We start from the raw sequence: 25,052 nt of genomic DNA, 5'->3' as shown, positions 1-25,052 counted from the left end.
GTCATATACGTACAGTACCTTACCAAATTGTAACAAGACAATGATGAATTATGAATTATAATTTCAAGCCGTAGATATTTATTAGAAATTGTTTTGTCATAATTATGTCTGAATCGCGTTGTAATGAGAAACGAGCAGGTATTTATGAATGAGAGAAGATGTGTACGTGTTTACGTTGATTTTCCATGTGACACGTAATCGAGAAAAGTGTTTCCGCGGTACATTCACACCACATGTCACATTATTATTTTAAAACGTACGTGTCCACGTATAGAACAACACGCTGGTAGGTACCAGAGGTCTGTACTTTCACCGGCTACCCAAGTTTCTCGATACTCACGATACGTTCGAGATGATGCCACGAATATCACGTATGAATATTTCATGTATTTCACAGCCGGCGTCATCCGAAACCTTTTAATTTCTAGTAACGTCGCTGGTAATCGTTCGATACCCATTCGGTACGATTTAAAAATCGTGTTCGATCTTAATCGCTTATAAAACCCATCAAAATAAAAGACACCAATATCGCTTTAAAAGACCAATACAGACTCCCAACTAATACATCAACTCTATCAATGTCAATTTAAAGCTCTATTTTCGTATATCGTACGCAAGATGAAACAAGAACATTTATCCCAATTTACTTATTCGTGCAAAACGTTCAATAATAATAACGTGTCTTTGATGTACTGCAAGAATAAAAGCAGAAAGAAGAATATACTATTATGCTAAAAATACAGTACACTTGCACGCTGCTATTAATCTAATTCCATATAAAAGCTATGCGTGTAATAACGTAATAAGATAGCAAGAATAAAATATCAGATAAATGAAAGATAAACGATCGGTGAATAGTCCAAGATTATTCCCCTGACATCATCAAAATTTACGTTGCGAGTGTTGCACCAGCAAAATATTCTAAATACGTATTAACCTCGCATTTAACTATGGGCAATCACCCTGAATTCTTCTGCAATGTTGCGAGTTTTTCGCAATAAACGGAGAAAAAACGAAAATGAAAAGGAGTGGACTGTTCGAGAGGCTGACATGGACTTTCGAATGTATATCGTGTGTCACGTCTTCCCGCAAAGTCCAGCAGTTACTGTCACACGCGCCCACGCGATCTCGTGCAAAGGACGATAATAGTGCGTTTAAGTACGTATAAATTCCGTCATATAACTCGCGACTCCGTAGGGCGCTCGAGTGCGCCGTTAATAGTCCCGCCGTGGAAAACGGCGCAAAAAGCAATGAATTTTCAGAAGCAGAAAAGGCACCATACTATTTACAACTTCCACTCCCTCTTCCTTCCTCTCCTTCGTTTCTGTTCTTCGGCCACTACGTGGGTGGACGTCGCGGACGTGGACGGTCTACGTTAGCTGAATTCGAAGACAGGTCCGTGTCGGCCACGAGGGAGCCGATCCGGTATTGCCGGATGGTCGAATTCCATGTAGGGGAACGAAGATATTTTTAAGAAAGCTACAGAGAAAGCAACGCGCGAACGTAAACGGGGCGCCGCACCGCGCCGTGCAAATTTATTCGAATCGTTCTATGCGCGATCGCCTTGTCATGATAACGCGAGGAATCGCAAAATAGGCAAAAAGTACCACCCTTCTTAGTCGATATTTCCTATCCAGAATTTCTTTCGTTTTTCAAAATATGGGGTGACCCGTAAATATGTATTCAAAAGTCACCTGCACGGTCCGTGAATATGCAGTTCGAAACACACGATCGTATCTCGTTCGTCAGGCGAGGTTGGACGTTAATCACTTCATTTTAAGACTATTTTAACGCCTTATGAGCCATACCCAGTGAGCAAATATACGGGCCAGACTGTACGAATGAGAGCGCAATTAGATTAGAATGTATCGACTCGTTCTGAAAACCTCGGTGTTTCCAATATTACAGTCAATGCACAAATACAAAGCACATACGAGTGCGAAGCATCTGGAATTCTAGAACTTTGGTATTTAATATTTGAATACAACCGAGAATATCGTCTGAAAATGTTCTATTACTCTTCCTTTATGTACGGATTTTCAATTGAATTAAGACACCCCTTATACATTAATTCTATCTAACTGGAATTCCATTTGCTTATAAATTAAAAGAATTGTGATTGATTAATTTTTATAGTATTTATTCTATATTTTATATTCGTTACTTTAATCTATATACAGGGTGGTTGGTAACTGGTGGTACAAGCGGAAAGGGAGTGATTCTACGCGAAAAAGGAAGTCGAAAATATGGAATAAAAATTTCTTTTTTAATTTTTTCTTTTTTTTTTTAAATTTTTCCATCGAGACAACGATCTACAGTGAGATCCGTTATAACGAGACGCGATAAAGTGCACGCGTACCGAGCGAAAATTCAAAGTCGATTTTCTCGAAAACAAAACCTCGAACGAAAAATTTTTATTCCATATTTTCGACTTCTTTTTTCGCGTAGAATCACCCCCTTTCCGCTTGTACCACCAGTTACCAACCACCCTGTATATAGTAGCTTTAATGTTTAATTAATTTTTAATTATACGATATTTTAAAACGTTGAATGATTTCTTGAGTTTAAGAACGCTGCGAGAAATTATTAAAAAGTAAAACAGGCATTTTAAAGAATTTAAAAATAACGACAGGCTCGCCTTACTATGAAATCATGACGTTACAGATACGACTTGATAAAAGTCGATAGTCTCAAAAATAACAAGACTGTCACACCTTTCTTACCACAGTAAATATTATACGTACATACATCTTGTATAGATATCCTGCAAGGTAAAGGAAATTCTCGATACTTTTTCGATTTTCAAATTCTCAATTCTTATTCAATCTGATATAATATTCGCGTGAATCACTCTGGGATATGCGCACAATTTTGTTACTCGCCGAAATTTCAAGGTTTCGAAATCTCCTCGCATAAGATGTTACTCGTTCTTTTAATTCCTTATCAAACATAATACGGTATGCTACACAGACATTTTATACCTACAAGGTCTAATTAATCTCAACAGTAGTATAGTTATAGTTCTTGACGAATTAAGCTTCTTTTCTCTTTCCTTCGCATTTTTATTCTATAGTATTATCATAATCGTAATATAAGAAAGGCATAATGACGTACAAAGTTACATACAGTAAGATAGTAAAGAGATAACATTTTTTACGCAGAAAGAAGAAAAAGAAGGAAGATTTGTTTAAGAAGAAAACACGTTTAACGAAACGTGTTATATTGCAGAAATTTGCATATCGTAGATACGCAAGGTATTTCAGTTTCATACAGAAGATATTTCACTAACTAAACTGCGTTTATATTTCCAATCTATGCTATAACCAGAAAATATAACTAAAAAAAGCAAACGTTAAATAAAGATCCGTCTTATCTTCTGGCTATTACAACCAGTACTTTATTACTTTAGACGTTTCGTAGACTTACGTACATTATACGCATTCTGCGGATTTTCACTTTTACGCATTTAAATTTCCCATAAATGCATAAACACTCGTAACGTAGTTGTAACGTTTTTATACATTTTTAGACGCTCGAGCGATCTGTTTACGTTCAGATAAAATTCCTATAAAACATTGATATTCGTATTTTAGTCTTATATTCGATCCTTCCTATAATTTTTTAATAAACCTTCTTCATTCCACCTTCATTTACACCCATCAATCGTGCGAATGAAGTTGCAGTGGAAAAAAACTGGAACACCCTGTATACACGTGAAAGTTCGCCGTAGCTGGTCTACGAGGAGACACACGATACAAGGAGAGCAGTCACGGGGCAACCTGGCTCGTAGACACGGCAATGTTGACCAGCTCGCTCGCAAATCGGGTACAAGGTAAAGGATTCGTACGTGAGTGGCGTTCCAACGGCATCAGGTTTTATCGTGGATCGTACCGCGGCTTCATTATTCGTTTCTGGCACGTACGGGCATTCACACCCGTTCGAGCCACGATCGAGCTTGCCAGCGGGTTTCTTTCCTCCGCGCGGCCGCGGCTCCGTGGAGAGCAGAACGAAGAAACAGAATCCACGACGATTCCGAGGGCCGATCGTACGGTCTTCCCCTATCCACGTTACTCGGATGCATAACGAGTAGTTCTCGCGTTCCTTGCCATTTCTACCGAGAAAGACGCGTATACCTTTAAGAGAGGAGATGCCTTAGGCCTTAGCTTATGTATACATGTGCGTTTATGTGTGGAGTGCGCGCGCGTACAACGGACCACTCTGCCTCCAAGCTTCTGAAGGATATTTTTATCGCGATGTCCATTGTCCTGTTTTGTACTGTTTACGGTAAAAGCGATTTATGTCCGCTCATTGATGTACGAATCGATCTGAAATTGTAATCGAAAGGGGCAAGAAGAAGAGAAGGGGTCGCACTCGTCGATTTTCAAGCGAGGCCTTTCTATTCTCGTTAGGATAGGGTAAACCGCGTTTCCACGCCAGTACGACATTGTACGATGAAAGTATAGTTATGCGGTTTTGTGACGAGACTTTTCATGGCAAGAATTTTAAGGGCTGAACTTTTGGCACTGTGAGATTTAGTGGAGAAGCCAATTCAGCCTGTTTCTAAGAGAATATCATCGAAATTTAGAGGCGTTCTGTGATAGATCAGGATTGCTACAAAAGACTGTAATAAACATTGGTGTACGAGGTAGGTAATTGTCAGAGACAAAAGTGGATGATTTATGTTTCAGAATGATAGTATAAAGGTGTAATGGTGGTGTAATGGTAACGCGAAGGAGTAATTATATTGCACTTTGGTTTTGGTTTGGTAGTAACGTGTTCATCGGGAAAATTGTTCTTAAGAAATGTACCCGCATCTTTTCAACCCAAATTCCTTTCTGTATCAAATATACTGCTCATGTCCAAACACACAATTTTGCGAAAATCGGACATAAAAGTGGCAATAATCTATAGCTTATTACAACCATGTAACTTGAAAGTTATGTACCCATGTACGTAAGTAAATACAATATGGTCTCGTGACATAAAATCGTCTATTAATACTAAGTAGACTGCGGATATCTGTACAAATTTATATCGTCATTAACATAACTCAAGAAATACAACCTAAATATATGTTTTATCGATTGAATAATTTTTATACAATATTTATCACCTATTCCTTCTATGAAAGAATATTCACTATCGGTTGTAATTATAGAAAAATGAAGACGCGGGATATTTCCTTTAAAATGTCAGATGAACGATATCATGTCGTAAATCAAGTACGTATCACGTCTAAAGCGTATGGTGCGAGGTGATTAACAACTAAGGAAACGTGGAATCCATGTAAAGATTTATTTCATCCGCGCTAACTTTTTTCATATTATGCGTATTTCTTTCTTTCACGTGCTTTTTAAAAAGCGCACAGATCCATAAACAACTGCGATCTAATAATAATTCTCAATCCCTAACTTATAAATCGAAATCGAAGAATTATGATCAATTAAAATCTTTAATTTTGTAAGCAAACGAAATCTTCGTTGCACGGGATTAAGCTGTTAACAAAAAAAGACGAGTTGCTTGATGAAACTCCGAGATGTAGGAAGACTCTGACCGACAATTTCTTCATTTAAAAATTCTCCATCGTTTATTTCCTTCAAGCATACGTCATCTCGTATTTATATTTGCAAGGAATAAAGTCAACCTAACTGTAGTCGATCTGTCTTTAGTAATTACAATTAGCGTGTCAAAGCAAGAAAAAAGGGAGAAAAAAAAATGATAGAAGAAAGTATATTTCTAAAAAGAAGATAGAAGAAATTTTTGTTTTATCGACGATCGACGATCAAAATCACTGTACACGCGCACGTGCTCGCCGTACTCCAACTGCAGTTCACAATAATGTTCGTTCTATTCTATATGGGACCCGGTCCATGCGAATCGGAGACAAGGCGTTCGGAAGGAATTGTTCGGAATAACTTTCGTGCGGTTTGAGGTCCGGCTGCAACGTGACCGTGAAGGTCGGAACACCGCAAGCCCTTCCCATAAATTCCTTTCTATGGCACGTTCTCCCCTAACTTTACCCGGAGAAGAATCGTGCTCCTCGACGGAATATCAATGATGGTTGCACATAAATTGAGAAATGCTTTCGCAATGGGCTCCTGAGAAATAGCCTTATCAAAAAGGGTTGCAAGAAGAAGAGGAGGATGAGATGAAGGAGGGAGAGGAAGGAAACGGTGGAAGAGAAGGTAGTACTTGTAAGTTATTTTACTGGTACGCGCGTGTACGTCCAATTATTTCGCGAGAATTTTCTGCGGAGAGTATTCGCATCGCCACACGAAAGCGCTATTTTTTATTCCGCGCCGTTCGATATTTATGCGAAATGGAAATATGTGCGACGAACGGCGAACGCTATAGCGGATGCCATGCGGGTACCGAAAAATATTGGATTGGGATACTCAAAGGTTTCTCACCGCGTAAAATCATCCTGGCGCGGCGCAGCGCAGCACCAGAACCCTGTAACTCCGAGTGAACTTTATACGATCGAGTACCGCGTATGCGGGATACCCAATTATTATTCGCGATGCAGTTTCGAATTTTAGAAACGTTTTAGAGATAATACATTTTACTACCCGCTACATATATGTATACAATGTTACATACATTTGCTATTTAAATATCACTGATTGTTACGTCGGCCAACACTCTACCTAGACCAGGCTACACAACGTGGGCAAGATGGGAACCAGATGTCCGCTCATCCTTACTACGTACACTCAATAGTCTTAAGGACCCATCGTAAATCTCAGGAATTTGCCAGCTAAGGTCCTTTAGACCGAACGAATATCGTTTCTCTAAATCGCTTTCTAAAGATTATTTTTTTTATTTATTTATTTATTTATTGATATTTACAATCAATTCTCACATTGAGAATTTTCAGTAATTTTTTCTGGCATGGCGCAGTGACATGGCTAAATATTTATAATAAGTTAATACTTATTATAGATAAGTATAATTTTTAAGTAAATAAGTAAATATCACTTAATATAACTAACCAATCAAATCTAGTGTTTAGGTCTAACGGGTAGTGTCTCTTCAGCCTGCGGATCTGGTCCGACGTATCAAGTAGTCCAGTAATTAGGGGGTTTCGATGTTTGTTGACTCTTTTGCTATATCTATCGCTATATTTTCCTATTTCCTCTTTGACTGTTGGTATCTTGAGGTCGCGATGTATTAGTTCGTTGGCGACATACCAGGGTGCATTTATAATGGATCTTAGCGTTTTCGATTGGAAGCGTTGAAGTATTTCAATGTTGGAATTACTTGCTGTTCCCCATAGTTGGATTCCGTAGGTCCAGACAGCTTTTATTACGGTCTTGTAGAGATTAAAGATTTTCTAAAGATTATTGTCTACTACGGCTGACACGGGAAAGTTAGTTTTTTCTCACGTATGACATTTCACACTAGCAACTTTCTATCGAGAGCGGCTATGACCCTTCCTAGTCCACCAACCTTCTATCGAGGGCGGCTAAGACCCTTCCTAGTCCACCAACCTTCTATCCAGGGCGGCTAAGACCCTTCCTAGTCCACCAACCTTCTATCGAGGGCGGCTAAGACCCTTCCTAGTCCACCAACCTTCCATCCAGGGTAGCTAAGACCCTTCCTAGTCCAAAAACCTTCTTTTATCCAATCAGAAACAATGTCTACTGCCCTCACTTTCCTAACCAAAAGTGTCATCAACAAATCCGATGTTCCCGTGCGCTAGACACACCCATCATTAGCTTTCCTCTGATACAGCATCGTCACTGTACTTTACCTATTCTTCAACGTTAGAATAGTCAACATGTCAGTACTGGGTTAGTCTCCTCTATTGCTACGTCAACTATAACTAGAAACTCTACTATAAAAGCCTTGCTCGACTACCAACGAATATTGTGCCAGTGTACCGCATCTTCATACGCTAAATCATTGTCGACGACGTATGTCATAAGCAACGGTGTAACTTTAAGCGTTGGAAATATAAATTTTATAACCCTGTTAATCGCAGCGTTATACCAACTCAACCACCCCTATTATCTCAACGGAAATCAGGGGATCGATCTATTCGCGGCGTCGATTACTATAATCGTAACGGGAATTTACGACTCCCGTTGACGTGTTTCTTCGCGATTGCGTTTCCCTGCGATTGGTCGAAAATACACCGATTGTATTACCATCGGTTGTATTAACTTTCTGTAGGTTCAGAGATTAGAAGATTCTTTTCGATCTGTCTTACGAAATTACCTACCTCAAAGTGCGAGGAAAGATCACGCACTCATCCTACGAATTATATCTGATCCAACGACTAACGACAGTTTCATAACGGGGCTTATAACAATGTCCAAATCCCCTAACAGTATCCAACGTCTATTGGCATTTGGAAAATCGATCGACGAGTCTCTGATTTTCGGAAAGTCACTTGCGTTACGCTGAATTCTACGTCGGTTTAATAAATATTTCATTTTCATCTGCCAATAGTATACAGGGAACTGCATTTGTCTAAATTTCATTTACTCAAATGAAATCATAATTAATGCTCGATTAGTATAATAGGAGTTCACGTTAATTAAGTGGAGTCAATTAAGTCACAATTAATCGGAGTTCGATCGATTGACTCCACTTAATTAACGTGAACTCCTATTATATGAAGGAAAAATTATAGACAATAGAGAGAATTAACGAACTGTTTGTCTGCGGATGTGGGTTCCGACAAATAGAGTTCTATTGTATCTTCGTAACCACGAAACCACATACCTGTATTTCGAAACGTCGAGAAACCCTTACTCAGAAACCGAATTCACGGAATACATTGTAAATTATTCATACAGATACGACGATGCAGTGGCTCACGAGAGTATTTGAACAGCTAGTTATCGTATTAATCAGCTACGATACTTAATAATAATTCTTTGACACTAATTCTATATATAAAACCATTGTTCGTGCTGCATACTAATTTTTTACTACGTATATATTTTCAGTAAATAGCTCGTAACATCTATAGATACGAAATACGAATACGATCGATAGTCGTAGGTATATCGTTACACTGCTAACGAAATTTCGAAAAAGTTCTGCCTAATACTCGTAATAGGTTCATAAAAAGTTTCTACGACAAGCGTGCAAATCCTTACTTTCATATGTCGCTATATATCTAGTCCCGTATCTGTCTTTAAAGGACGAAAAGAATTACGTTAATTCTGATTTCCACGAGATTCGCGAAGCAATCCCGTGTCCGCAATATTCACACGTAAATAACAAACCGCGGAGAACAGCCACGGACGTAAATTCGATCGAAACGTTTACCTTGAACGCCATTTAAATCAATGGAATTTCACAGCATGTTCTACAAGAGAGAAGCTGCTACCAGACTTCGAACAACAATCAACGTGCCCGGAAAGGCAAGAGAGAAAAAGCTGCAGGAGATGCTTCGTAACTTGGCAATAAATTATAAATTGTGATCAGGCAGACGGTACTCATCGATGCATTATGGATCATGAACAAAGATTATACAGGTCGAACACAGCCATCCGTAAATCCTACTCCGTAGATAGAACGTACTACGTGTAACGCTGTTTTACATTTCATCGTGAATCGCGAACGATCGAATTGTTCATCGTTACAAAACCGTACGGATTGGCAACGTACAAATAAAAATTGTGCACAGACTTACGAAAGTATTTCAACACTTACACGTTGTGTCTCGTAATTACAAAATCATTTAAAAACTCTTAATCTTTACACGTACACTGTGTTATACAGGATGAGTCGCCTAATTTCGCCACTTTAAATTTGCTCTGAACAGATTGTTATTTGCTTCGAATGCATATATACATAAATACATTTTCATATAGGTCTCAGATTTGAACAGTATAATCAGGATGGTCGTATCTTATTAATAAAATTTTAAGATCTTTTATATAACGCACGTAATATATTCGTAAAAAGTTTTCGTGAACCGTCGTATAATGTTTGTTTTGCTATTTTATTTAAAAGATTGTTTGAGTATCTACATATTTGCGAAAGAATGTAATCGTGAACTTAGAGGATCGAAGTATTAATTATTATAAAAATATCAAGATACGTAACCAAAAATTATGTAACACCCTATCGCGTTATCTGTTCTTTTTCTCGGATATCTACACGTTCGAATTAGAATTTCGAATCGTCGTTACAGATCAAATAACGAAGAATGGATTATGATAGTCTATACATATTTTGTTCTTTTAGCCACATTGCTAACAAAGCTTGTAAATTAACTCTCCATAGCCCGCTGTCAGATAATATTCCGAATGTTCGCCTTGTTTTTCGTCTAATCTAGTGCGAATTCGAAGCAAAAGAGGAATCCATATGCTTATTTATACAAGTCGAGTTTCATCATTCATTTCCAATTCCTCGTCGTTTTATCACATAGTCGAAGAATTAACTAGCATAATCGAAAATCGACTATGCATTATGTAACCGCCTGCATAAGTGTTCGTCCGTTTAAATACTGCACACAACCTTCTCAACGCACGATATGCCATTCAATTTTTTGCCGTTGCATAACATTTGTGAATTTCTAAGAATTTTCCCAACCACTATACTTTTGATCTCAATTTTACGTACACATGCATCATGTACGTATGTATATTGATCTAACCATGTACCTATATGTACGTAAATAAGTATTATTACATCTACTCGTTATATTATATATATTATTGGGAAGCTCCAACAAATTTTATTTTCTTTCGTTGTAACATACGAGCCGAATGAAATAACGAATTTACGATAAAATAACTCGGAAATAAAAGCACTGAAAAGTATTCGATTTGTACTAAATATCGGTAAGTACCCTAATATCTACGTATATACTTTGGCCAACAGTGTAACGTATACCGATATCTTGTGTAGGGCTAAGTATGGCGTACGTGATCGCGTTTCCAGCCAGCGAAAGAACGAAAGAACGTATGTATGTATGTATGTATGTATACTATTGTATACGAACGAGCGATCATACAGGTTTTCGTGCGAGCGCGATTCGAAACGGTGGAAGCAACGGCGACGGATGCGAAACGATCCGCATTCTCCATTCTTTCTCGTGGTTCGTGTATTACGAGTATACACTAACACAGCCGTGAGTATGACTCATCGCATCGAGATATAATTACGATAATTGCGGACACCCCGATACGCTCGTGTATATACGTACAGCCATCGCGAATTTCTCGAGAATGGATTTTACACGTGAAGAAGAAGGTTGGCCAGGCCGATTAGCTCGGCCAATATTCTTCTCGATGATTACGTTTCCACGGAGCTCTCCCTATCCCAAACTACGGCCGTTACGAGAGGACGGAAGCATGTATTATACCAGAATACATCAGCTGTCCCGTGCCGAAAATTCGCAAAAGCCGTTAGCACCGAAATGCTCTTTCGCTTGAGTGTCTCACGCGATCAAACCCGAAAACACCTTCCCGATTCCGATCCCTTCGATACCGATCACCGGTACTGTTATCAGATATTTAAACGTTTTATCGACCAATAATAGCTCGCGGTCGTATCTCGTAAATTTTCGATCCAACTTCTTTTGCTATTCCTTTCCTTTTACGTAAAAGTTATTTTGCAAATATTATAATATTACGCAAAAGTATTATTGTTAGACCAGCCTGCTAGTACTATTACTAAAAGGGAATGTTTTCTTTTTAAGGATTAACGATAGCTTGCGTAAAAAGTATCGATTAATTTGAAATAATCAATATTTTGTATGATTTTCCTTTCCCGACAGCAAGAATTATTTCCAGTCTCCAACATCTTGTGAAATAATGTTTCAATGATGTCATTTGGTACTTTAACAAATATTTTTAGTATTTCAAATCAGATGAAATTCAGATTTCTTCGATAATCTAAATTTATTACTATTATAGAGCTATTACAATTAGTACAGACCTCTTCACCGATCTAGTCCCTTTGATAATGATAACTCTAAGAAATTCAGGTTTCCTAACTAACCTCTTACATAATAAAGGAAGCCATACTCAGCTAGAACCATGAAAAGATGTCTAAAGTCACTATACAGTGACTACAGAAAGTATTTACACATACCTTCTTAATAGTCGTATGAAATACTACTAGATGATGCAACATTTAATACATTTGGATCTAATTAACAAGTATGTAAAAATACTACAATAAATACAATGGTGTGCAAATACATACTTTCCATAGCCACAGCACAATGCCATTTAAAAATGTTTTCTAAAGGCTCGATCAAAGGATAACCTAACATTTTTACACAGCCTTATGTAATATATACAGGCGCGAAAGCAAAAAGGTCTTCACTACCGGTGTACGATAACATATGATGATATTAGATAACATGGCGTGGTTGAAACCATAGAAATTCGTTTATTTACGATTTAAATTTATGCTTAATTAGACTTTTGTTTCGTGTCGTGACCCATATGCGAACTAGCATTACCAACCGTTACGTTTAATCGGACAAATCCGAAAAGTACCGAGAGAGAGGCATATATGGAATAGCTATATAGGCGAAGAAGAGAAAAGGAAGAAAGGAAAGAAGGGGAAAAAAGGAGAAATAATAAGTTCTCCGTTTGAAGTTTCAAACTTTATATAGTATATAGAATCCGGACTGTGTACTATGTATTGTGTAGTGTGTAGCTACCGACCACCATCTGTCGTCCGACTATAGATACTAATCTTCAGTGGTGAAGAGATAAAGGGCGAAGCTGGAGATGGCGCTTTGTCTTAGCCGCCCCTTGGCATTCCTTCGTTCGAGGCAACTTCAACCCAGGAATTATAATCACCGCACGGTATCCTCCGAATATTTAGACCTTCGTAGACAATTTTTACAGCCGGGGAGAAGATTATACCAGGGAGAAACAAAGAAAAATATGTACAAAGAGAAAGAGAGAGAGAGAGAGGAAGAGAGGGAACAGGAGGAATGAAGCAGAATCGACCTGAACCGTGGAGAAAGAGAGAAGGGAACCAGGAGCACCTGCGCGTTCCGCCTTCGACCACATTCTTTGTGATTTCCTCAAGAAAAATAGCTCGGAATTCTCGGCTACTTTCGGTATGTGTATTTGGCCTGTCCGTGGCCATCCTAAAAATCGTAGAAAAAAAAAATCTAAACACTAACGGAAGAAAAAAAGAAACATTCGATTTTTCCTTTGAGATCTTCTCGTGTGACGATCGCGGTTATTCCAGTAGTTTTAAAGAAATTTACGATCTCAATGGACGCACGCTAATTTTTTCTAAGGCAAAGAATTTCTTCTGTGTTCCCCATGGGTAGAATCTAAGAGCGTGGCCATTACTTTCTTTCAGACTGAATAGAATCGGAAGAAGTGAAAATATGTCGGAGGAATCACGGACGCAGTTACTGCACACCGGTTCCAGGAAACATCGTCGGATTGGAACTTTAAGTGGATCTTAGAGAAATGATGGATTCCAGGTTAGTCTGCTCGTAAAATCGAGACGATACTTCCACGAGCCGCCACTTTGGACAGAATCGTTATTGCGGCAGAAAGAACGAGAACAAATAAGAAAGAATGTTGAGGTAGTTCTTTTTTTTCCGGATTTCCAAGGATATACAGATTTATCCAACTCGAATATTTACTGTCACTTATTATGTCTGAAGAACTCTGATAATCTTTTTGTTTCTTGAACCGATTGATATACATATGTCTACATACATGCGTGTATACATGTGTGTGTATATATGAAGAAGTATGCATCATAGGCCATAAAATCGCGGTACAAACGAAACCAGGGAAATTCTATGACTGAAAATGAAATGAAAATAAAGAACAACAAAATTGTGTTAGAGTCTTTGTCTTTGAAAGAATCGAATTCGAAGACATGTCAAATATACGCCAATATGACCAATTCCTGACTGGACAGGAGCAGGTAATCGAACTAAATCTTTACATTGATCAAATTCATGTATTATCTATTTGATAAATTTTCATCCATTTTGACTTTTTTGTACCACGAATCACATATTACGACAAATACTACATCATCGACGACTTTCTTTGTTCTTACGATCTGGTCCAAAAGTATCTTTCGACCTCGTCCAAAAAGAGATGCTGGCAATCACGTACGAAGAGCTATCCTGACATGATCGCGATATTATTCATTACGGTTCTGGGGTATCGTATAGTTCATCTCGCACACAGTGGTATGCCTAAACCGTACGTGACACAGGTAGCGAATTTCTCGTGGACCAAAATTTCTTCCTTTTCAGAAATATTTTGCACAAACTTTGTTGTCTCACTGTGCTTTCATGCCACTTTAATTAGAGAATGAATACTATACATATATCCCACTATATACTAAATTACACATGTAAATTGTCAATAAAATTTTAAGCACAAACCTAGAAATCTTGGAATGCATACATGCCACTTACAAATAATTTGAATTTCTGTACTATCCCAATTAGAAATTTACGAACATCTTATTCAACTCTCATTATATACGAAATTAAATATGTAAGTTACCAATGAAATTTTAAACACAATTTTACAAAATTTTGAATTCATATACATCACACAGGTTTACTTATAAATAATTTAAATTTCTCGTCTATTATAACGAAATTATAATGCTATGTATTAGGTTACAATTTTCAAGGAACAAATGTACGTAATAATATTACACTCCAATATAGTAGGATAAAACAATAAATAACGATGATAGAAGAAAACATCCCAATTCCTACAATTGTTTTATTAATTTGAATCTCTGTTCCCCTATGCCACAGTGCAATCTCTCAATGAAATTTTAAATTAAAAAATTCAAACATATGTGAATATGTTAGAAAAGCTTAAATATCCAAGTATAACAGCTAAAAGAATGGAATTTATCTCTTCAAGTTATTCGAGGTATTTAAACGGATCGGATTTCCTTCAACATAACAAAAATACCTGAATTCAATAAAATGCGTCTTATCAGGTTAGGATTTCGAGCTCTTGAATACTTGAAATAGTTTGAGCAACTTTGATATACGAGATGAAAATGAAAAGATGCTTGGACGAACTCTTGAATGTCGGCTAAAGAGATGCCTGGATATTATTTGCCCTGGCACTCTGGTACACAACGGCCTACAGCGTAGCCTCGAAAAGTATTTTGCACAGGCGATATTTACGCAGGACAAACACGCAAAAGGCACAAGGCAACAAAAGACAAGGGGTGCGTAAGATACAAAACTATATAACGTTATATAACAATATATAACGCAGTTTCCACGACACGGATAGTATGTATGTCTATATAGCTACATACATACACAGTAAATTACGATATCATGAATACTAGACTGCGCATTCCACGACCTGCGGGTTTTACGTTAAACGAAAGAAGAATACATTTCTCTTCTTCCTCGCATGTCTACCAGCGCGTACGAAATAAACAATGAAGCAACGCAGAATGTAATTCGTTAAAACGTTAATAGCGACTCGACGAACGAATGGTTGCAAAGATTATCAATTGCAAACAGTCTTCTTATCGTAATCTGTGATTGATCAATATATTTCTAAAGTAAGAATCGTGCAATTTCTAGAATTTTTAAATTCTATGTAGTTTGAAAAAGGTCATAATTGAAATTATATGATTTAATAACATTAAAAGGATATTAAAACGAAATATTGATAGAGTTAATCTGCAACTGATCGATATATTCGCAGATTTAAAAAATTAAAAATAATTAAATTATTAAAAAAAAATTAATATGGTGCAGATATAGTTTGTAATATGAGGGAATAATCACAGTTTTGTGTCATAAATTAATTCTAAATTCATAAAGATAATCTACGATTAATCAATGTATTTGCAAATTAAGAATCATACAATTTATGGACTCATTAAATTCTATTTTGCTACGAAATGAGATCGTATAGTTCAGTAATACGAGTATTAACCCGTCTTATTTAACTACAATACTTTATATTTTAATACTTTTGCATCTGTACTAATACGTAAAAAAGAATACTTTGTATAGCCCGATTGAAATAAACAGAATAAAACAAAGAATGTAATTCAATTCAACATAAAACAACAAAGAGTTATACTGTGTATAGATATAATACTGTGTGTCTGTACCTATACAATACTGTATAGGTTATAAATTATGACAATAAATAAGTAAAGAGGTAAGTATTAATACCAATAGCATTTTTAAACCGGTACCAGTAGTCCTTTACGAGAATGGTTTAGTGACGAATGTTTTATTGCGCTTAAACTACTTTCAAGTATATAAAGCATGGTAATAGTCACGGCACGGCTACCGTTTCCTACGTATTAACATTCAACACGACGAGCCAAAGTTGAAGAGAGCGCCGCGTTGAGGAACCGTTCTGTGCCTGCAATCAGGCTTTTCTCTACTATTACAGTTGTGCGCGGTAAAGTCCAGAAATCCAACGCATTAAGAAGATGAACATTCTCGTCATATATGGTATATACAGTATATATGTGAAACATACAATCTCGAAGTTGCGAAAGCTACTATTCGAATACGAGTCAATTAAAAGGAAATAAGAAGAGAATAAGAAAAATAATTGGTAGTTCTGAAGACATAAAAGAACCGTGACAGATTCTACCAATAAATTTTTATTAGAGTTCAACCATATTCAATGTCAACGTGAATTTTTATTTGTAAATACAAAAACCACTTTGTACATACTGAGATGAAATAAACATATCCATTCATGAGTATGCAAGTGCATCGTTAATACAATAACAAAAAGGCGATCTATTTTTAATTTGCAATGAATGGATACTATGCATAAATTGCGATCTTCATATTTCGTGGAAATCATTAAAGAAAGTACGTACGCTGCTTACCTAATTTCCGAAGGTATGTACAAATACGGTTTGCGTTCCGCATTGAGATTGCTTTTTCCAGATATGTATAAATCAGAAGAAGTTAACCTCAACAACACTGGCTACACGCGGTCGAATGCGCGGGTGCCGCAAATCAGAATGTGCGCATGCGCATCCACAGTGGAATGTGCCCTCTCTCCATGGACATCTTCCCATCCTGCAAATAGCGATGGACTCGACACGTTTCCAAGCGCTTCAAATATTATTCAAAATAAAACATTCTCCACAATCTGACAAGTTTAATTCACCACAAGAATGAACAAACATTGTATTTAGAACAAATGTTGCAATTAATATATAAATATATAATTAATATATATATAAATGACTTTCTCACGTACAAAAAGAGATAGTCGAGAAATGAGCATTAACAATTTAATATTTCCCTTTTTTCATCATATAAATATAAATAATGGAAGGAATTATTACAATAAGAAGCTAGCTGCACTTTCCAATAATATGGGAAGATCAACGAAAATCAACTCAAAATTAGTCAAAATCAAATCACTTTCCTAAACATGTTATAAATTCATGGTCAACTATAATAATATACGTAGTAATAAACTATTACACTCTTCCTTATTGCTCCAAACCCTTAAATTTTTGAAGATAACTTATTTCAGATGAATATTTCAAATCTTACATTTTTCCAATAAAGGAGTAATCTCACTATCTTTTCCTTTTGTTTGTAACTGCATAAATTAAAATATTCACTTTGGTATGTTACGGTATAACAAATATAATTTGACAATATTGATTATATGTATGTATTTCACGTTTAATTCACCATCTTAAAAATTGTTATTATTATTTTATAATCGATTGTGAATTTTTATAATATATGAAATTGCATATTCCAAGGACAAAATGTAATTCCAGTTTTTGACATTCCTGGATTTAAATAATATTGTTAAGCTGATTTACATTTTTGTATCGCTAATTACTCGAAAGTTTGCCTCGGAAACAATTGTGTGGCCATCACTAGTTGCGAGGCACCTTTCCCTTCTCCAGTCTCATCGCATTGTCATCTCATTCCACTCGGCGACGTGCCGTCGTACGGTGGTCATCGAAATGTGCATACACGAACTTGTTACATGTATATATTTAAAAGTATATATCCGCTACAGAAAATTCATTACATGTAAATATCACACGTGAGTGAGCTTTTAGTATAAAAAACACTCACCATAAAGTTATTGTTTCAACTGTTACAAACTTGGTCGAATAAATTTGAAAATAATAAAAATTCAGAAAATTCCTAAACCTAACGTCCTATCTAAATTAGATTAATATTTCTGACGGATTATAAAAAATAATAAAAAGAGAAATCAATTTTATTTGCATAAATACAATAGACAACACATAGTATTTGCAAAAGTTGCTACTTGGATATTCTTAATTTCACAGAAAATAATTAATCAATTAGCGAAAAAGTATACATAACGATCACAATCATATACTTTTTATCAAGTAAATATAAAACATACGAAAATTCGTCTCTTACGCATAACTACACATGGAAAGAATTTTTACAGGATGGAAATCTTTCACATCACGCATTAATAACGAAAACCATAGTAAAGTATAATAGATATTGTTAACATAAGATCAATATGTCATTAATGAATAGACAAGAAACACGCATCGAAACATCGTATATTACCCATGTAAATTCTGTTTTAAATACAACTTTTCCATTCCACTTTCATCGCCCGCGCTTTAAAAAAATGGCGGCCATTATTTAAACATGTTGCCAATTAAAACAAGCGTACAAAAAAACGATTACCGTGATCGAAAACCACAAAACGTTTAATTTCGATCACACGAGCATAAAATTAAAAAGTGTGAGAAAGTTACCTCTTTTTTCGTTCCTAATGATTTATGTTAGCAGAAAGAACATCCCGATAGTGCATGTAATCCGGTTAATCCAACGTAACACAAAGAAGCCTGGTTTGGGCGCGCAACAGGTGGACGTAACGAATAAACACTTTTTCCGTAAGGATATTAAAAATGCACAGCACAACACAAATCGCACGTTTGCTGCCGCTTACACGAGATTCAGTGATCTCACGTGAACTGAACTTCGACGCGGATGAAACGAATTCCTCTTTTTCTCTCACACGTTAATCGAACCGCGGAAAAAAACATTCTGACGTTACCACGAACGACATTCTTATTCCTAAAAATTCGTCAACTTTCCTGGTAATTGTTATATGTGCAAGCTTATAGAAATTTAGGACACAGTTCTGTAGAACAAAACTTAAAAAGTTCTATAAAACACCATTGCAACATACTGCACCGGCGGCCGGCGACTGACTGACTAGCGGCACACGCCGACTTCCCATAATCGACAAACTAACCTAACACAGATGAATCAACTTGTACCCCACAAAACTCTACGCGAATCGTATGAATTATTTTAAATTTATCGATAATATAGTACACAATGAACTATGTCTTCTCAATTTATAAAAATTTTATGGAGTTCCATATATAATTCATTACGTAAATCATAATTACGTTAAATTTATTTTACAAATTTTGATAATATTTTGTAATTATAATAAGTATTTTATTATTATAGAGTAAATTAAAATATTTGACAGAATTGTGTTTAATAATATTTATATGTGAAAGTATATTTTTCCATTTCGCATATTACTAGAATGAAGTAAATTTTAAAATGTCGAAATTTGTTTATAACGTTATCTTATGTATAAATTATATATCTATAACATAGTATAATATACTTTTTTATAATAATCAATAATAGATCGTGTGTGTGTGTGTGTGTGTGTGTGTTATGTAATCAACTGTTAATTTTGGTGCACAACAATTTATATTACTGAAATAAACTTTCATTTCGATTTGTATTAGAAAATAATAATAGAAATACGTAAAAGAATTAATAAAATGATGCTATATGACTAATTTATTTATCTATTTATATTTAAATAGACAATTAAACCGACATATAAATGTACATTAAATTTCCCGCTAAGCAATATTTTAGTAGATAAGTGCTTCCATCTTACTGTGGGAATTATAAGCAAAAGAGATTTTATAAGCTTAGAAAAGCAACATATCTGAGCGGACATAGTGGGCGCCATAGTCAGCGGAACTATCTGCAAAGATCACAGTGTGACGTAAACGACGATCTAAACAAGTATCAGCTGTGTAACAGTCATTGTTCGTATCCGTTTTGGCAGGCGTGCAAGAATTCTGTTTTTCTTCGTTTTCTGATCGTCGGTTAGCAGGTCCGACGGGATAAACGGCATACGCATTAATCAAGAAAAGAAGCAGAAAAAAGGGGGGAGGCTACGAGTTTTCCGTGCAACGCAACCGTGGCTGCGTGCGTGCTCCAGCCCCAGCCCCACCAACGATCTTAGGGACAATAATCGTGTGAAAAACGGGGCGGTACGCGCATAAGCCTGGCCTCGAGCAGCGAGTCAGACGACGGTGGACTCGCTCCGCCACCGTGCAAAAGGTCTCGTAGTTCTCTCCCGACTACTCTACGACCAGCGGACGAGCACCACACCGATCCTGAGATGGAAAACTATCGGTAACGCAAACAGGGCCCTAGATCATCGCGAGCGCGTAGTCAACACACGAAGGGGCTTACCCCCTTCGTTATGACGCTCTCACGTGTATCTTCTTCCTTGCAGAATCTCAAGACGTATCGACGTCGGATTCCTTTCATATGTGCTGTCTATCAAACGGTTTTCTTATTTATTGAAATCCTTTCATCGAATAGTCATAAAATTTTTGTACATAAACATGTACACTTTTGTACACATAGCATTTTAAAGTTCTTATGATAGAAAAAACATTTAAAAACAGTCAAAACAATAAAAGAAGAGACACTTAAGTCAAGATAGAACATTAGTACACATGCTTGTTAATATTGCGGACTACTATTGTCATCACGGGTAACATTTCCGTGTGCATGACAGCATAATGCAACAGCAGACTTCAAACGGTGGCATTTCCTCCGGGCTGCAGCAGAATGGTTCAACAGCTGACTCTGGTGGACCTCATGCAAATGGCAACATGATACCGGAATCGGATAATGACATCAATAGTGTTAATGGAGAAACAAATCAGAATTTGGGACCGCCGAAAATAATGGACAAAACCAATCAAGATATTGTCAGACTTATTGGACAACATTTGAAGACAGTCGGACTGAAGTATGTAACTTTCAATTTAGTTTCTGTATATTCCCAAATTATAGTGATAAAGAATGATTTTAAAAGGTCATTTTATATATGTTATGATTAAGATTCATAAAACTGTTTATGTAATTTATATGCTGTTAGTTAAATACGAAGTATCACAATTCAATCTTCATGAATTTGTTCCTTTATTGTAACTGTTCTTGAAAGTTTTCTTTGTTTCTTAAGTTTTCTTTGTATGCATTTATCAGAAGTATTGTATCACAACCTATCTGGACTACGTACTCTGTGGTGGGAGAAAGCTAATTATAGAACCTTGAAATATAGGCAGCAGTATCTGCAAGTTATATTTGCTTTATAATGTGGGCATTAAAACAGAGACATATACATTATGTATGCATAAGTTGTATTTGTCTATAATAGATTATTATTGCTATTGTTATTAGTAGCATCATTACCATTTTACCATGTTATTATGTTTTATTCAGATGGTAGCAATATACTTAAAAAATATAGATGTTTGTAACAAAGACTCGTTTGAAACTAAATAAAAGTAGACTTTTCATAAAATTAGATAATACTAGCCAATCTTTCACTATATTAAATTGACCATATGAAATATCTTTTTTTAGTCGCACAGCAGATCTTCTCATGCAAGAGTCCGGTTGTCGTCTAGATCATCCAGCTGCTGCAAAATTTAGACAACATGTTATGGATGGAGATTGGACAAAGGCAGAGCACGACCTTAGTGAACTTAAAATATTTTTAAATGGAGCAAATCAAAGTCTAGTAGTAAATATCTTCACATTTAGAATATTTTAAATATGATTAAACATATACACACATATTTCATTAATACTATCCATTCATAGGAGATGAAATTCTTGTTACTAGAACAAAAATACTTAGAATACTTAGAAGAAGGATTAGTACTGGAAGCATTGCATGTCTTACGCAATGAACTTACACCTTTAGGGCATAATACAGGTCGTGTACACCAGTTATCTGCATTTATGATGTGCAGTGGACGTGATGAATTACAGGTATTATACATTTTACTAGTAATATTCTATTCCAGAAATATATATAATAAAATGTGTGTTAAATATTTTATTGCTAATCAATTATGTACTAATAAACTTTCAAAGATTGAATTTTGTATGGATATAGAAATATTCTGAAACTAACCTGTTACTGAAAATTTGATCACTAGCAAATAGACACTTGTTAACAGACACGTGCAGGCTGGGATGGCAAAGGTGCAGTCTCGAGGGCTGCTTTAATGGATAGACTACAGAAATATCTGCCACCCTCCATTATGTTACCACCACGTCGCCTTCATTCTCTTTTGTGTCAAGCTGTGGAAATGCAAAATCAACAATGTACATACCACGTAACACATACTCAGGTAATATTTATTATCTTCTTTTAAGTATTTAAAATTTTTGAGATAAAAAGTAAATCTTCCTTTATAGTTTTATGAAGGATATCATTTTATTCATTTAGGATATATATTTAAATGACATATTGCTATTTTTGAAAATTAAAAAAGGAGCAAAATTTTTTTAAACGTTATACGTCTTTAAATTTATATATTCAACTTTTTTACTGTTAATACAATTATGATTTTATGTCCGTTATAAATTAGGCAAGTTTAGAAAATGTGTCACTGCTTGTGGACCACAGCTGTAGCAAAGAACAGTTCCCGTGCCATACTCTACAGGTGCTCAATAATCATTGTGATGAAGTGTGGTATTGTAAATTTTCTCCTGATGGTCGTAAACTAGCTACAGGTTCTAAAGATATGACTGTAATTATTTGGGATGTTGATCCAGTAAGTAAATTAGTAAATATAACAAAATAAATTTTGATTGAGCGAGTAACGATGTTATATTAAAAATAGGAAACATTGAGAGTAACTCATAGAAAAACATTAGAGGGTCATACTTATGGAGTAGCACTAATTGCTTGGAGTCCTGATAGCAGCCTTTTAATTGCGTGTGGACCTGAAGATTGTCCAGAGCTTTGGCTTTGGAGTATTGACCCACCTGATTATGAACTACGTGCAACAGTAACCCAAAGTACTGATGATTCACTTACAGCTTGTGCTTGGTATCCTGATTCACGTAAATTTGTAGCTGGAGGACTTCGTGGACAGTTCTATCAATTTGTAACATATCAATTAATTTCTAACATATTACATTTCATTAAGCTAGTGAAGTAATGCATTAAATATTTGAACACAAAATTTTAGGATATTGAAGGTAATGTCTCAGAATCATGGGAAGGAGTTAGAGTAAAATGTCTGTGGTGTAAAAATGATGGAAAAACGGTCCTCGCTGCTGATTCGCATCATAGGATTCGGGGATATAATTTTGACGAATTATGTGATTTCACAATGTAAAATCATAGTTGCTTTATTGTGGATAATGTAATGTAGAGAACAATAGAAGGGTATTATATTAACTAAAATATTTAATATTATAGATTACAAGAAGATCATCCTTTGATGTCCTTTAGTGTAGATAAAGCAGATCGACTTGCACTTCTTAATGTGGCCAATCAGGGTGTACATCTTTGGGATTTACAAGATAGATGTTTAGTAAGACGTTTTCAAGGTGTTACTCAAGGACATTTCACAATCCATAGTTGTTTTGGTGGTGTAAATCAAGATTTTGTTGCATCTGGTAGTGAAGGTAAATTATTTAACAAAAATATTTTATTTATATCATTTCCGAAGTAAAAATTATATAAACATTTCTATAATGATATTAATTTCTATTATTTGTCCTATTATTCTATAACTATTCCTATTATAGATACTAAAGTCTATGTGTGGCATATCAAAAGGGAATTACCTATAGCAATTCTAACAGGACATAGTAGAACAGTAAATTGTGTTTCATGGAATCCAGTATATCACCAAATGATGGCTTCTGTATCAGATGATTGCACAGTGAGAATATGGGGGCCGAGGTCATCTTCTCCAGAAAAAGTTGATAGTGACAAGACTGGTAAGTGTATTAAACTTTGTTTTATCAAAGCTATCTATAAAAATATTAATAATCTTTTTAAATGAAAATAATTGACTTTAATCTATGTACTTAAATTTTAGTTCCATTAGAAAGTAACTCCTCAAATGGTAGTGGATGGCATGAAATGGTATCGTAGCGTACTACAGTATATCAGTGTTCCCATGACCTCATGGTGTTCAAAAGACTGTCATATTGATTGTCATACTGACTCTTTCCTGCCCCAGCAGCTATCTCTTTATGCCTCATTACTGTAAGTCTGGGTAAATGACTACTATTGAGAGTAAAAGAGAGATGTGTTAGCATTATGCTAATTCATTAAACAACTAATAATCAGGAGTTATTTGAGAATCAATCTTTTCTTTATTACCAGATTTTATATACAATATTATGGTTTACCTGTTTGTCAAAATTAAATTTAAATGATTTATCAATATGAATTAATAATGTAAATTTTTGCAAACAAAAACAGCATAATATATGTTGGCTAATATAAGTTGTGACAAAATAGAATTTCAACAAATTCCGCCGTAGCATTGATGTAAAGAGAAAAATTAATGTGCATTAATAAGCATAAAGTAAAAAACATTGCAGCAAGATATAAAATTTATGATTTCGTGAGACTATTATCAAAAAAAGAAACCTTGTTTTGACAGAAACTGTGTCAGATTTAATCTTTCTAAAAATAAAAAGCTGTAAATAACAATTTCGTGCTTAATGAATTTCTAATTAATTTTGTTAATCATTGATGAGGGTGATATCATTCTCATTTTTCACTATATATGTAACTGCCATCTTACATTAATATTGTATGTTTCAAATTGTATACAGATGTCGTAAATCATCATTAAAAGTGTAGAAGTAATACGAATATTATATGGAGAGAAATTTAATTTCAGTAAATAATTTGATGACTAAGTGAGATAAATTATGAAGTTTATAAACAGTTTGAACTCTGTTATGAGACGTACAGATTGACGCAAAATGA

At 35.5% G+C, this 25,052-nt stretch overlaps 2 protein-coding genes across 2 annotated transcripts in view; one reads left to right on the top strand and one right to left on the bottom strand.

Annotated features, from left to right (window-relative positions):
• Window positions 1-19,170, bottom strand: part of LOC100741674 (protein expanded-like) — a 126,558-nt gene extending 107,388 nt beyond the window's left edge. Inside the window, exon 1 of the mRNA XM_024368401.2 lies at window positions 18,715-19,170. The gene's annotated coding sequence lies outside the window, so the exon portion shown is untranslated. The remainder of the gene's footprint in view (window positions 1-18,714) is intronic.
• Window positions 19,171-19,971: 801 nt separating this feature from the next.
• Window positions 19,972-25,052, top strand: LOC100745786 (WD repeat-containing protein 26). Its single transcript, XM_003490480.4, has 11 exons — window positions 19,972-20,419; window positions 20,811-21,047; window positions 21,665-21,824; window positions 21,905-22,075; window positions 22,267-22,440; window positions 22,681-22,866; window positions 22,936-23,202; window positions 23,287-23,432; window positions 23,520-23,728; window positions 23,852-24,046; window positions 24,148-25,052. Exons 1-11 carry the CDS (start codon window positions 20,406-20,408, stop codon window positions 24,201-24,203), a joined length of 1,815 nt encoding a protein of 604 aa, XP_003490528.1. The 5' UTR covers window positions 19,972-20,405; the 3' UTR covers window positions 24,204-25,052.

The sequence above is a fragment of the Bombus impatiens genome, unplaced genomic scaffold (assembly GCF_000188095.3).
Source record: "Bombus impatiens unplaced genomic scaffold, BIMP_2.2 scf_0442, whole genome shotgun sequence".
Classification (NCBI taxonomy): Eukaryota; Metazoa; Arthropoda; class Insecta; order Hymenoptera; family Apidae; genus Bombus; species Bombus impatiens.
The sequence above is the reverse complement of the archived record's forward strand: the minus strand, read 5'-3'. Positions and strand labels throughout refer to the sequence as shown.